Below are 14882 nucleotides of genomic sequence, written 5' to 3'. Positions count from 1 at the left end.
ACCTTGTGGTTTTGTCAATATCACCTCAAACAGTCCTTCAAAGGACCACAATCACCAGGATGATCATAATTTATGTACGTGAGAATAAATTTATTATCAACCTCTCCTACTTTAAAATTCACATACGATTTTGCAGAGCGCATAAAACTGCACCAAATTCTTGCAATTCTCTTGATTTCGTGCCCGCTTAACTGAATTTCTATTCGACTCTTGTGAACAATGCAAAAAATTAGCGTGAGTCTATCCGGATTGGGGAGAAATTTGTTGTGCGCAGTCACTTGCCAGCCGTAACCAGGGTTCCTTTCTCGAGGGAGACAGGTCCCTGGGAAAGAAGTTGGTTCCCAGGTCTTTAACAGTAGACAACACCTAAGCTGAGCACTTTATTTTGCGTTTAAGTTTAGTCGAACAATGAACGCTTCGCACAATCAACGACAATATAGCCAACAGAGGGTACAAGCTAGAATAATATTGAATTTAAAAAAGTCAAATAATCTAGTGTTTTCAAAAAAGATACCTGGCATAACGAAGAATCCTGAATTTTCAATTTAATAGCTATTCTTATTCCGGTTCAGAAATTCGCAAAAGAACGCAATTTCACCTCTTCCCACTAACCCGAAAACCTTTCCAAAGAACGCAGTTTATTCCGTAAACAGAATAAGTCCCAAAAGAAAATGAGTAACACCGTCTATTTCGTGTTTGGCCCACAATAGATTTCTTCGTCCTCTACATCAGTCATAGTGTATGTAGCTTTTGTGTGTACCGAATACTCAAAGAATTTTCTCGCCCAAACACGAGACTTTTTTAAGCTACGTTAATTTCTTTGGTTGTTTGTAATGGTCTAAAAATTTCAGTTGCTCCGCTTAATTAGGCCTGCAATATTTGGGGTTTTTTTTGTAACTTGGCTACAATCGGTGAATCAATGTCGTAAAACAGATCCAAAGGAAAAACAAACGCAATGACATTCAAAACGATTTTATCGAAATTCAACTCGTGCTATTTACAACATACTCGAAAGCCGTAAAACCACAACTGAACTTTGAGACGCATACAAAACGATATCAAAGATACAAAAGTACGTGCTAATGTAATCACGAGGTACACGTCAATCAAATTAACAATCAAATGTCAATCATCAATGTACTGTTCGGATGTACGGTCCAACAAAACAAATAATGTAACAAACGATTTACGACAATCAATTTATCCAAGTGACACTGACAATTTTTCTAGAAGAAAAACACAGGCAGCCCAAGCTCAATAACAGAGGACCGTTGAATTATACTGAAGGATTTGTATGGGAATACAACGGATTTGTGACCAATGGAACCGAAAATTCCCGGAATTTCCAAATCTCCGGGAAAAAGGACAGTAGGTTGTCGAGTCGATATATTTGATTCTGTACCGGAAATTTAGATTGAATAGATCGCGCCCTTTAAATCTGGGAAACACGTCCGGTAGTAATTTTGATTTGTCGATGGAAATAATGGTCCCTTGACGGTGTTCCCAAAAATGACACGAGGAGACCCTGCGAACAAATCTGTTTGCCTGTGGACAACTGGCCGCTGTTTCCCCCGTGCCAGGGAACTTTTGTTACCCAGCGTGCTGTTCGAACGTTCAATGTGTCCATGGCGTTCTGGCCGCGCATCTTCCGAAATCTCAGAAGCGAGCCGACTGGAAAGAAAATCTTTCTAACAAACGTGATACGGCTTCAATCGAGTCGAAAACGCACTGGAAGGCACGTTCTGGCCGCGCATCTTCCGAAATCTCAGAAGCGAGCCGACTGGAAAGAAAATCTTTCTAACAAACGTGATACGGCTTCAATCGAGTCGAAAACGCACTGGAAGGATAGGTATTCATCTCTACTTTGATTCTATGAAGGAATTGGGACACCAGAGATGATTTCAACGGATTTATTCCGTTTCACGCTACGGGCATGGCTGAAATAGAGTTCGGCCTTTCGTTACACTTAACAGTGGAAACCCGAATGACGCTAACTCACCGAAATCGCTCCGAATCGGCTTGAAAAGCTGGTAAATGACAAAGAATACTTGACTTTATTGACAAAACACTGTTATTTTCTACCATTTTACACAAATCCGTCGTATTCCCATACAAATCCTCATAATTCAACGGTTCTCTGATATTGAGCTTGGGCTGCCTGTGAGAAAAACAGCGTTTTCTAGAAAACTGCTATCGGGAGACGGTAAATATGAACGTCCCCCCTCTAATAGACCCACCCTCACCCCCTCAAGAGTAAGAAACGCATCTTTAAAATGTGGTGGAAAAGAATCAAACAAACTTAATTGTACTCATCACTCAAACACCAGCTACCAGTTACCTGCGTGACAGGCGGAACTGAGCGTCACGAACATGTTACTATCGCCGACTATAACTTAAGTCTACATTTTTAGGTTGGTTCAAAGCTGTCCACCACCAACCTCCACTCAGAATAATATCTCTCTCACACCAACCCCCCTCCCCCGCCGGCCTCACCCTAAAACAAGCCTTATTAGAACCCAACAAGTGTTCGAAACTGAAACATGACAGCTACAACATAGCCCGCAATGCTCTGCCTGCGGTGTATAGTGTGTCACGCAACGAAAAACTTTGAATAGCTTCTGGACCAAGCCATTGACAGCGCCTTTTTGGTGAGAGAAGGATCTTCACGCAGCAATCATGTCTCTTATTGGAAAATATCCATGCGTTAATGTCACTCCTCCAGCTGATCTCTCGTTCACCACGTCTTCGATCTCTTTGCTTATATCTGTAGCCGCGACTGTCGGGAACTCGCTTGTACTGCTCGCCATCATGTTGGATCCCAACAAGAACCTTCGTTCGCCATTTATCTATTTTGTGGCGAACTTGGCATTTGCAGATCTCTGTGTGGGACTGATCGTTGCTCCTCTGTCGGTTATTTACCATGTATCAGAAGGACTGAAATCCTCTCTTCACGAGAAGATTGCTAACTACCTGTACTTTTCGTATTTCATTGCATGCACTGCTTCTTTGCTGAGCTTGATCATTCTGGCAGTGGACCGGTACGTAGCCATAACGTACCCAATAGTTTATGTGGTGTGGTTGGACCCGATCAGATCCTTCGTGGTATCAGCTGTAGCATGGATCATATCGATTCTACTATCGCTGATTTACTTTCTAGTTGGCTTGAATAAATATCGTTTCGTTTTCGCCAACACCGCTATCATCGTGACATTTGTGGTCCTTCTCTTCACGCACGTAAAAATCGTCAGTTCGTTCCGAGCGCAAGTTCTCCAATGGGATGACCTTCACGACAATAGCGAAGAGAACATTGCAAAGAAGCAAGCTTTGAAATGGGAGAAGAAGATGGCTAAGGCACTAGTGATCGTACTGGGTATATTTTTAGCATGCTTCCTTCCCTCCTGTGTTTGTATTTACATTATAAACTTGTGCAGTACATGCAACTGCCTGTTCATACACTGCATTCGTGATATTCAGCTTATACTCGTGATGGCCAATTCTGGTGTAAATCCAATCGTGTATCCTTGTAGAATGCAGAACTTCCGAGAAGCACTCAAGATAATTCTGTCTTGTGGTCGACTTGACATGAGGGACATTTCGGAGAGTCGTATGATGACGGCAACCACAGAAGCCTAAATTAAAAGTTGAAGAAAGATAACAATAGAAACTGAAACAAACGCGTGGTTTGTTTTGTATTTACTGGTGTAAACGCCGACCGAAAATTGCCTAAATATATTTCATCTGGTATTAAATTGTCAAGAATTAATTGACCGCTTAACTAGTAAATTAGAAATCCTCTCTTGAAACCTGGCTTGAAATCAGAAATTTAGGCGTTTGATCCAAATTTGTCTGGAATGAGTTTTGTATTGTAAATACTCCTTTTTCTTAGATCTGTTAAATGCATGTTACTTTGACACTAAAAACAATGGATGCTATTTTATTTATTTGACACGTATACATTATGAACGAGCTATGATGATGATGATGATGATTATGATGATGATGATGATGATGAAATTTCCTTCTATTATGTCTTCGCGTGTTATGTAAAACCATTGTAGTTGTCAAGGGTCAGATACGAATTATTTTAAAGGACTGCTTAGGCCAAAATGATTATCTATGTTAAAACCGTAGATAATCATTTTCGCCTCGTAATGTGGGCTTAAGGAGAAGAGTAACAGCAAAGTTAACGTAGATTTCCGAACGTAACGGCTCCGCGAAAGTAACGTTAATTTTGTTATCTTTCAATTGAGCTCCGAAAGCAACGGCCCCCCGAAAGTAACGGCCCACCCGAAACTAGAGGCCCTTCGAAAATGACAACTCGACAACGATAAAATACCGTATTGTATTTCATGTTACGTTTCAAATAGTACTTGTTGACTCTATTATACAATCTTGCAAATACATTGTCTCTATTTCGATCGACTTACAATGCACTTTAAGTATTTAACGTGGCAAGAAGCACATGTAACTGGAAAACGAAAAATGTCTCTCTTTCTTATTTACAGTGAAAATCGCCAATAGGCTCGTGCGTTTTCAAGATCGTAATTACCGTTTTATTTATTTCAACATTGCATTACATAACGTAGAACGGTCTTCCAGATTTAAAGAAGTCACTGAAACAGAAACTCTCCACTCTCAACCGTAATGCCGATGGAACAGCCTGAGTGTAGGACTTACCAACATGCAGAATCATTTGTGACTTCATTTCAAACTTCTGAATCTTACTAGAAACTATCATTTAAAAGTTGCATGTGTCAATCAGAGTCAAATACATATCCTTTAATAAATTACAAACGTTTTCTAACCATCCGAAAGTGACGGTCCCCTGAAAGTAGCGGGCAAATCCAAAAGACTTTCGGAAATCCACGGTATTTTTGGGAGAAGGGTTAACGCATTTTTCAAAAATTAATAGACCGCGAGGGAAAATAGTTAGAGATTGTGATACTTTAATGTCATTGGGTGACCTTGTGGCTTTATTAGGAAGTCAAACAAGAATACTGATGGTGAAACAAGATAGCTATTGTTACTTTGAAGCGGACTGACTTGTAATCACAGTTACCCCTTTGCCATCTATTTTACTGTAGAAGACATCAAGTTCCAGCAGAGTTAAATACGAATCACTAGTAATTAGTCAATTTTGAGTCAAGCTCAAATCTATTTTGTTTTGCCAACTTCAATTTTTAACTTTTACAGGTCAACAACCCACCTACTAGTCTCCCTCGCAGCCGTTCTGTGTCTCGAGACACAGAACGGCTGCGAGGGAGACTACAACACACCCAGCACATGTGACGGAGATTTAATATACAATGTGTACGTATTGTTTACCCACAGCTGTTCATGAAGTAGAAATCTTGACCTAGTGGCTATTTTTGCACCCATCATCCGTGTAAGAAGATACTTCTGAGAACTTTGGAAAATGTTACTGGATTACACTTTTGCCTGTGTGCACTGAAATGGCGTAATGGGTCAAATAGCACTGTGTGTTCTGTCACTTTCCATTTGTTAGAATTTTCCGCCAAATGCCACTTTCGACCTGGACGAGGTGCATATTTCTTTCACGCAGGTACTGAGTGTTGATAATTCACAAGAATTATCAAATATTACGCTGAAACTGACTCTTACTTAGGAAAACAAGAAGGAACGAAGATCTCTGCCGGGCAGACAATGACCAATGATTGAGTCAAAACCCAGACACGCACTACCAGAGCAGGAATATCACCAGCTTTACGTACGCTTTTGCGGAGCTCGAAATGGAATTAAATGGGCGAGAAGGTCAGTTTTAGTACTATCGCGGGAGGAGGGTAATGCAACTCTGCTAACAATAACAGTGTGGGACGCTGAACACCAAGACCTTTTTTGACTATAGAATATAAGCAGAGCGACGTATTATTGTTGTTCAAAATTACAAAGAGGTGCATGTGAATTTTAAAGGTACTTTTTCTTTGTCATTGTATTCTCTACTTCTTCGACTTTAAGTAGTCGATTCAAATGAAAAAAAAAAACAGCAAAATTAACAGAGACCAAATCAAGATATCACTGTAGTCATTGTGTCTACACGAGTCTCTGAGACATCTCTTCCTCGCTGACCTGCAGTAGTGCACAAAGCACAACTCAGAATCGTCTTGAAAGCTCGTCGAAAATTCTGTATCCTGCATGAATATACGAATGGATTTAGCCCCGAATTAGCCATCACGAGTACAAACTGGATGTCTCGAAGCCAGTTTATGAACACGCAGTTGCAGGTGCTGCAGAAGTTTATGATGTAGATACAAACACAAGACGGCAGAAAGCACGCCAAAAATATTCCCAGGACGATCAGCAGTGTTTTAGCCATCTTCTTTTCCCATATTAAAGCCTGTTTCTTTGCGACGTTTTCTTCGCAACTGTCATGAACGTCATCCCATTGGCGAACTTGCTCTCGGAACGATCTAACGATTTTCAGATTGGTGAAAAGAAGGACCACAAAAGTCACGACAATGGCGGTGTTGGCGAAAACAAAACGATAGATATTCACACCAACCAGGAAATAGTAAATTAACGAAAGTAAAACAGAAATGATCCATGCAGCAGCTGATATCACGAAGGATCTGATCGGGTTCAACCACACCACGTACAGTAATGGATACTTTATAGCTATGTAGCGATCCACTGCCAGAATGATCAAGCTTAACAAAGAAGCAGTGCATACGATAAAATAAGAAAAGAAGAAGTATTTCTCAATCTCCTCTTTAATAGGGCTTTTCAGTGCTTCCGATACGTGGTATATTGCCGACAGAGAAGCGATGACGCTCCCCACAAGCAGATCTGCGAATGCCAAGTTCGCGACGAAATAGTTGAATGGTGAACGGAGATTCTTGTGTGGATCCAGGAAAATAGCAAGCAGTACGAACAAGTTCCCAACAGTCGCGACCACGAATATAAAGATGGAAATCGAAGCCGTGGTGAACGAGAGACAAGTTGGCACAGTGGCGTTGTTACAAGGGTATTCTCCAATAAGAGACATAGCCTGTCAGCCTTCGCTCAAAAGTGAAGACGTGCTTGGCAAATGGCCTCCTATCCTACATGTAAACAGCCCGTGATTTAATACCTTTCTCAGAAACAGGAAAATAATTTATAAAAAAAAAGCAACTCTTGACCTCTCCACTCTACAAGACAATGAAGCTTTTACGCGTCACGCAAAGACTTGCATGATTCTGTGTAACATATAGGAACCCAATCGGGTACTCTTGCATTGATTGAGAGATTTACTCAGCTGTATACGAGCTCGTGTCGAGCTTTCGTTCGTAAATGTAGAGGAATTTTTAAGTCGTTTCGTTCGGTAAATGGGTTTTACAAATGTCGGTTTTGTCGATTAAACATCTTTGGTGACCAAGACGGGAGCAAGAACTCTAGCGCTTTTGAGGAGAGATCATTCAAGGAGTTTAACCGGAGTCACTGGCATTCGCGGAGCACAATTTCGGCGAGGTAAATATTAATTTTTCTCGTTCAGCATGACCACTGAAGTGGAAGCACTGGACGCTAATACGACAGGAGATCGAGAAAAGTAACGAGAAATAAACTCAAAAAAGGGCAACTATGGCTGATCCTGGAAAGTACACAGGAAGGGTGGACGAATTATGCGCTCTGTGTCTCGAAAGGGGACATCTCAAGAATCACAAAGTAGTTATGGAAGAATCACAAACGCTTGCAACAGAAATTCCTGAAGATAGCCTTGAGAAGGCGCACGAGGAGATAGGCTCAAGTTTCACTTGCGTCAACAAGTGCTTCTAATTCTCACTGAGGAAAGATGTAGTCGCAAATAAGGCCTCGCCATTTACTACTACCGTTTCGGCAGGAAAGCTAGATTTCCAGCTCCTTTATTGGAGACTCAAGGCTCTGCAACAGCTTCTGAGAATTTGTAAGGAGATTTTTCAGCCAACCACCGTCTGAAACAGTTAAAAGGCGTCCCATGTTAGGGAGAAAGGAAAACGTGAAGAGTTCTTGAGGACATTTCTAGAGTCTGGTGGATCTTTTGAACAAGGCCGTGAATTTTAAGATGGCAAATGGCTTCAATGCTCAACCGGCATTGCTATGGAATCCATCAGAGGGCTTGGAGTTTCAGGACCAGAGTATAACGAAGCAAAGGATATCTTAGAGTCAAAGTTCAGTGGTCGGCAGCGCCAACTTCGAGCTAAAATGGACCAGCTGGAAAACATGGCATAACTGCGTAGCAATGATGTGCAGGGATTTGAAGAACCTTTTGTTGATGCCCGTGGCCCAATTAGGAGAGCCAGGCACCAGTCAAAGTCCACTTGGGTGAACTTGTATTGGGTGTACAGACAGTAGAGTGGAGTCAGGAACAAGAGCCGACAACATTCGAACATTGATAACGAGGGCGGCATGGCAGCGAAGAGGGGCTGGATTTTGTGTGAGATGGATCAGACATTAAAGAGGCTCTGGGAGATTGAGAATTATGATGGCCTATAGTCAGATTGATCTTCAGAAAGTGAATAGCGCCGTTCAATACGGCAATGGGAGATACCGTATTGCTGTGCCATGGAAAGAACAGAGGCCGACACTGCCCAATGCAACAACTGTAACTTGGCTGAATCACGGCTGTGCAGCATCAAGAGAATGGACGACTCTGTCACAAGGGAATGTCCGGGAGACCGTTAAAGCATATGTGAAGAAAGGGTACCTTCCCAAAGTTCCTGAAACTGAAGAACCAACCCCCGAAGAATGCTATATGCCACTCGATCCAATTGTGCGAATGGACAAATCGACAGCAAAAGTCAGAATCGTATTCGACTGCTCTGACAAGTCTAATGGATTATCCCTAAACGATGTCATCCACTCAGGACCATAGCTAAAGAGGGAGTTTTTTTGATGTGCTGATCCGGTTTTGGCGAAACCCAGTTGGTCTAGTTTGTGACATCAAGGAGATTTATGTTCAAATAAAAAATCGGAGGGAAAAGACTGTCCGTTGTTCCGAGTCTTAAGGTGGAATGCTGAGACAGACCGTGAACCGGATGAGTCAAGCTGGGTAGAGTTGTCTTCGGCGAGAACTCAGCCCCCATGGCAGCCCAGTTTAGTCCATCGCGAAAGAAAAACTCATACTTCAGGAGCTGTAGCCGACTAGAGAGCGCAATTGGGAATTATGAAGTCCGAGCCAAGATGAGGTGGCAAATCGAATCCAGGCGTAGTTTGCAAAGTGACCGACGAACAACCACGTTACGACTTATTTTCCCTCCATTAATTAAGAAGGTGTCTACGCCGATGGCAAAACTGAACAAACACGCTCAGCAACATTCCTCACTCTATAAGATCGATGTTAGTCGATCCTAAATGAAGTCAGGCGCTCCTCGTTGAGTGAGTGAACCGTGATCTTAGTAATGTAATAAGAATAAGGTGTGCTATTTATTTTATTGAATCAATATTAAGGGTGACAACGATTGCGCGTTTAACATCATTATGTATTATATTTCAAAAGATATTTATTCTTATTCCAATACTCTAGCTTCAAGCATCTTACTTGTTGTTGTCAAGACTCAACTTCACTTTCCTGTGTGAGAAACAAGACACATAATCACCATTATAATCCATCAAATGTTTTCGCGCACACGCGATTGGTCTAAACGCGTCACGTGACTGAATATGCCTCAGCTAAACTGGGGAATATCCGGCGAGTGATATTCTCCAGTTGCCAAGACTTCAAGCTTTCAAGTTTGCAATTGAAATTTATGTCAAGATGGGGGAACTCTTTGCTTTTGTGACAGAAGAAAAACTAAACCTGCTGGTTGATAAAGCAAATGACTTCTCTCGAACGTAAAAACTACGTGAAATATTTAGGTATTCTGATTGACAGTCACCTCTCCTGGCGATACCACATAGACTATATTTCATCAAAAATAAGACAAGGTGCTGGGATTATCTCGAGGCTTAGGCATTTTCTGCCTACAAGAACCCTTTTAAGAATCTATCGTTCCTTAATTGAACCTTACATCTCCTATGGATTAGCTGCCTGGGGACAAGCTGCCGCTTCTCATCTAAACAAAATTCTTCTTCTGCAAAAACAAGCCCTTCGTCTGATGTACTTTTCTGATAGTAGAACTCATGCCATCCCTCTGTTTGTCAGTTCCGCTCTTTTGCCTCTGAACATGCTCTATTTTAAACATATTGTTACTCTAATGCATGATATTTTTAGCCATTGTGCTCCTCCAAAAATCTCTCAACTGTTCACTCGTTCTGACCAGATCCATTATCACTACACTTGATTTTCAGAGTCGGGTAATTTTCATGTCCAACTTTCAAGACTCAACCAACAGCTGCTGTCCTTTTCTAGAATTGGAACGAGAATTTGGAATAAAATTCCTCCTCAACTACGAAAGTTACGTAAAACACTTTTTAAGCGTAAACTGCATGAATTGCTTTTGAAGGTTCTGGAGACTGAGGAGGTGTATGTTGATATAAACGCTGTAACTCGTATCAATCTTATGTCACTACTTAGTTGGCTTGCATTTAACTTTCTAAGTAATAATTAGTCATTTAGGTGTTTTATTTATTCATTTATTTTCTTATTTAAATCTTTTCCTCTTTGTTTAAGAATCATTTCTATTTTTGTGCTGTTAATTTTCTGTTTCTTTTGAGCGTGCAAACAACTGTAAATGCTACCCACCTCGAATAGCCCTTGCTAATTGTGGGTATGTAATATTGTAATTTGTCTTTTCTCGTAATAAATTGTTGTTGTTGTTGTTGTTGTTGTTGTAGAAGCGGCACCAGAAAACAAAAAATCAACTTCATACGCTGTATATGTTTCTGACGGTAAGCTGTTCGTTAACGTTTCGGCTAATTTGTAACTTGACACAATGTTCGAATACTCAAGCTCGTTGGGAGATTTTCGCTTGGTTTGAAGCAACTTTTACTCTGTTCAACAGTCCTTGAATTAAGAATGTGACCAAAAACGTATGAAAGACGAAAACTTTTAGCCCATCTAGTTCTAGAGTTTAAAGTGCACCTAGCCCCCCAATTTTTTTTCTCTTAAATAAATCTTGGCACCTGTTCGAAACATATTGCGCTATTTGGCGCCTTTTTCAACCAAATCTTGACTTTTTGTAGGCTGTAAAAGTTACCGAGCTAGTAAGGGGCATGGGTCTATTCCTTACTTGACGTCACAAAATGGTTTGCACTGTATTAAGTCTTTGTGAAAATGCATGCAAAGCAGTTTGTGACGTCATGAAAGGAATAGACCCATGCCCCTTACTAGCTCGGTCATTGGACAGATGATGGCGAGATTTCGTAACTTTTACACCATATGAAAAGTCAAGATTTGGTTGAAAAAAGGCGCAAAAAGGCTCAATGCGTTTCTAACAGGTGCAAAGATTCATTTAAGCGAAAAACATTTGGAGGGTTAGGTGCACTTTAAAAATTTCTTTCAGCCTTGGGTTAGGTTAAGGTTAGGGTTACGCCATCGACAAGCCATAACACGAGTTTACAAAAGAAGAGCTCGTAAATATTTTGCGTAGATTTTACGTCAAAGCTCTCGCTCACACGACGGCAAATATTACAGTCGTAATTCAACGAGAGCAATTCATGCTGGCATGGATAGGTATTCAAATAAAGAAAACATAAACTTCAGTATCATTACTGACAGAGGGTTCAAGCCGGCAAATGACGCTCTCAATACTCACCTGGTCGATGTCGCTCACGAAGGCAAATTCCGTCCACGAAACATAAACCAGCTATGATGTCGAATTTATCTACGAAAAGAAGCAGCTTGGCCTGGAAACACCCGAAAACTTACTACACACAGACTGTTTCAATATAACGCTCCGCTGCAGCAAACGCGGACGAAAAAATAGAGGGAGATTATGGCTGACGATATTCAAATCCATAAATCAAGCTCCTGCCTTGAGTACATTAAACTTGCAGAAAGGGCCACGAAAAACCACCAAAGGGGTGTCAACAGCAGCAAGAATGAAGCTGCAGCTGTTATACGTCAGAGATGTCCTGTGCTAGCTGTGAAGACATACTTGTCGAAGCGAAAGAAGCATTTCAATCTCTTTGGCAGAAACCAAAAATCACAAAGCGATGGAATTCAGCTATGCAGATGTCTGGTACTGAAACGCAGCGCTTGGAAAACACAAGTTCGAGAACCTTCTTTCTGAGGCTAGGTGTCCAAAAAAAGCAGGAATGGCTACCAAATACACTTCACATTGTTTGTGAGCCACCTCTGTGACGATCTTGAAGGCATCAGGGCTTGAAAATGCCATTCTGGAGTGAAGTCCGTGATTGGCCATAAGAGCTACTCAGCCGTGGTAAGCTACCGCAAACGTCCTACCCTCGAACAGAAATTTCAATCCTCAGCGATTGTGAGCAAATTCTAATATCTTAGCATATTTTCACGCCAAATGGAGGAGGCTATTGGCTATATATCACGAATACATGACATTTTTCGCCAAGCCCACAAGAGAGGGTGAACTAACCTCAATACAGTTACTAAAGAAGCCATACTACATGTTCGCCTTTGGTCGAGTTATGCAAAGCTAGAATAATTCCTCAGGGTTGCGGAACATATTTAAAGACGCAATCTCGTGCCCATTCAGTTCCTGTGCTCCTCGGTTAGCGGTTAGTTGGCAGCCGTCTCAACCGCTGATCAAGGAACCTGATGACCGTGGACACGACTATAATACATGTTAATAGCGCCGAGACTTGCTAGGAAAACGCGACTGAACAAGTCACAATTGCATTTGGTTTCCAGTTACTAGTTCTTATTGGATAAACTAAAGCAAACGTGACATTACGCTGATCAATCGCTTGGAATTGTAAACTCATGAGGTAGGAAAAGAAAGCGCTGAAAGATTTACAAAAATCTACATAGTGAGGGACATTAAGCCGAGAAACGCAACTAAAGTATAGTTTTCGGAAATAACCAGTGAAACATGGTGTGGGATAAAGTAGAGATGAATCTCCACCCAAATACTACTCCACTTGAAGAATTCATATTAAAAACGGAAAACCGTGTTAGACCCGAAAGCTGGTTTATATGATTTCGGTGAAGGGCAAAGCCCCCACTCAAATTGATCTATCTCTTAAGCTTTTGTCTAAAACAACAAGAAAATCAACGGCCGAATATGCGGGTAAAACAGGACGGCTTTTGACTCCACCTTCCTTCTACACCTTCATCTAATTAACAGTTGCGCGTCTTCACTTTATAATTACCTTATGGTTTTTTAAAACAATTTGATTGTCCCTAAATACACATACCAATGATAAGCGACGTGACAGTGACTGGATCATAGCCGTGTCTCGTGATGAGCTCCTTCATGCACACTCGATAAGTCTTCGTTGTGATGTACTGGAAAATAATGAATAATGTAAAACATAAACACGGGCCTACAAAATAGTCAATTCACGATAGTACGTTTCTTTACAGCAGCGGATCCAGACCTTCAGGTAAGTTAGGGCTGTATCTCGAACGCTCGACTCGCCTCTGTTCGTGAAACAAAATATGTCGGTGCCTCGGCCCTACGTGCCTCGTTTTCGTTTCAAAATAAGGGGGGAGGGGGTGGAGGGGAAGGCCCCTCCCCTAGATCCAGCTTTGCTTTAACAGAAGTTCTGATAATGGAGGGATTTAGAGTCGTGTTTATGGCAAGTCAAAGTCAAAGTCAAATAACTTTACTTATCCACGGTATTCTCATCAGTTACAATAGGTACTACTTATAAAAATACTAGTTACAAAATTTGTAATATAAACTATCTAAACCCACAGTAAATTAACTAAACTGCTTTACATGAGAGCCGTGTTTGCTTAAGCAATTACATTAAAAGAAGCCGCTGCAGCCAACATGGAAAGATGCTAGAGGTCCTGCCTGCCGCAAGTGAGTTGGTAAACTGTTCCATAACACTGTACCACTATACCTGAAACTGTTCTTAAGAAAATTGGTGCGGGGAAGGGGGACAGCAAGTTTATCTTCAGTGTTGCGAAGAGAATAGCCAGTAATGGTGCTACGCTCGACAAATCTAGATCGAAGCTAATCAGGAGCGAGCCCATTTAGAGATTTGTACACCATGCACGCTTTCTGTATCTGGCGCTGAGATTCAAGCTCTCTCCAATTAAACACTTGAAAAAGGTATTCAGTACTGGTGCCAAAACCGCGAGCGTAGCGAGGTTAAAATTTTTAAACTTGCATAGCGAGGTTCGTACGTGAATCGCTCGGGAGCTAGGCCGCGCGAATTCGAGAGAAAAATATATTTACATATATCGTTAAAGATGTCCGCGCTCTTGCCTGGCAACAGTGTAAACAAAGTTTGAATGACGTCAGACAAAGGGAAGGTTACTAGGCAGCAACAGGTTCTAAGACAGGCTGGCGTCAGACGCAACTCATGTTTATTCATTGAGGGCTAAACGTGTTTATTCATCGAGCAGTGAAAAATGTTTACTATTGGTGAAACACGACCACATTGTGATGCAAATGAACCACAGGAGGACGCACAAGGGACAAGACAGATTCGCCGAGGGAGATTAAACAACGAAACTCAGCGCGAGGAAGCGAAGAAGAAGGAGACATTGGGAAACCACAGAGCAAAGACAAAAGACGACATCACTTCGAATCAAATGTCTACCCAGCCCTAGCTTCGTGAGGTTTTGAGAGTCACGCATTTCTAGTGGAAAATATAACATCCAATGTGTTCATGGTCAAAGATTTTCATTATATTGTAACAACAGCAAAACTTTGGAGGGGTAGGTGGGGGATGGAGTTGTCCTATTCGCTGCTCTCTTCTTCCTTTAGACATATGGCTACGATATCGAAACATTTATTCCCGTCAGTTCCAGTTCCGTACCTCGACCCAGGCAGCAATGCTGTTATATTCGGCATGGTTTTTCCCTCTTGCATGCTATGACT

General features: G+C 41.5%; 4 protein-coding genes across 4 annotated transcripts in view; 1 reads left to right on the top strand and 3 right to left on the bottom strand.

The window, feature by feature from the left end:
• The window catches only part of LOC146473783 (uncharacterized), a 158870-nt gene that overhangs the window by 126404 nt on the left and 17584 nt on the right, over positions 1-14882 (bottom strand). The window lies entirely within an intron of this gene.
• On the top strand, positions 2565-3774 carry LOC146473786 (adenosine receptor A3-like). The gene has a single exon (XM_085117808.1). The coding sequence runs from the start codon at positions 2677-2679 to the stop codon at positions 3631-3633; it is 957 nt and encodes a 318-aa protein (XP_084973934.1). The 5' UTR covers positions 2565-2676; the 3' UTR covers positions 3634-3774.
• Positions 5879-7130, bottom strand: LOC146473785 (histamine H2 receptor-like). Its single transcript, XM_085117807.1, has one exon. The coding sequence runs from the start codon at positions 7001-7003 to the stop codon at positions 6026-6028; it is 978 nt and encodes a 325-aa protein (XP_084973933.1). The 5' UTR covers positions 7004-7130; the 3' UTR covers positions 5879-6025.
• LOC146473784 (uncharacterized) overlaps positions 9391-14882 on the bottom strand; it is a 17998-nt gene continuing 12506 nt past the window's right edge. The window contains exons 11-13 of the mRNA XM_085117806.1: positions 14821-14882; positions 13243-13333; positions 9391-9541 (exon numbers count right to left, since the gene is read on the bottom strand). The exon at positions 14821-14882 is cut by the window's right edge and continues 54 nt beyond it. Coding sequence (XP_084973932.1) covers positions 13300-13333; positions 14821-14882 — 96 coding nt within the window. The 3' untranslated portion in view covers positions 9391-9541; positions 13243-13299. The remainder of the gene's footprint in view (positions 9542-13242; positions 13334-14820) is intronic.

The sequence above is a fragment of the Pavona decussata genome, unplaced genomic scaffold (assembly GCF_977016875.1).
Source record: "Pavona decussata unplaced genomic scaffold, jaPavDecu1.1 SCAFFOLD_92, whole genome shotgun sequence".
NCBI classification, from domain to species: Eukaryota; Metazoa; Cnidaria; class Anthozoa; order Scleractinia; family Agariciidae; genus Pavona; species Pavona decussata.
The sequence above is the reverse complement of the archived record's forward strand: the minus strand, read 5'-3'. Positions and strand labels throughout refer to the sequence as shown.

Coding starts and splice junctions, on each gene's coding strand:
- LOC146473786 (XM_085117808.1), top strand. CDS start 2,677: ATGTCTCTTATTGGAAAATATCCATGCGTTAATGTCACTCCTCCAGCT.
- LOC146473785 (XM_085117807.1), bottom strand. CDS start 7,003: ATGTCTCTTATTGGAGAATACCCTTGTAACAACGCCACTGTGCCAACT.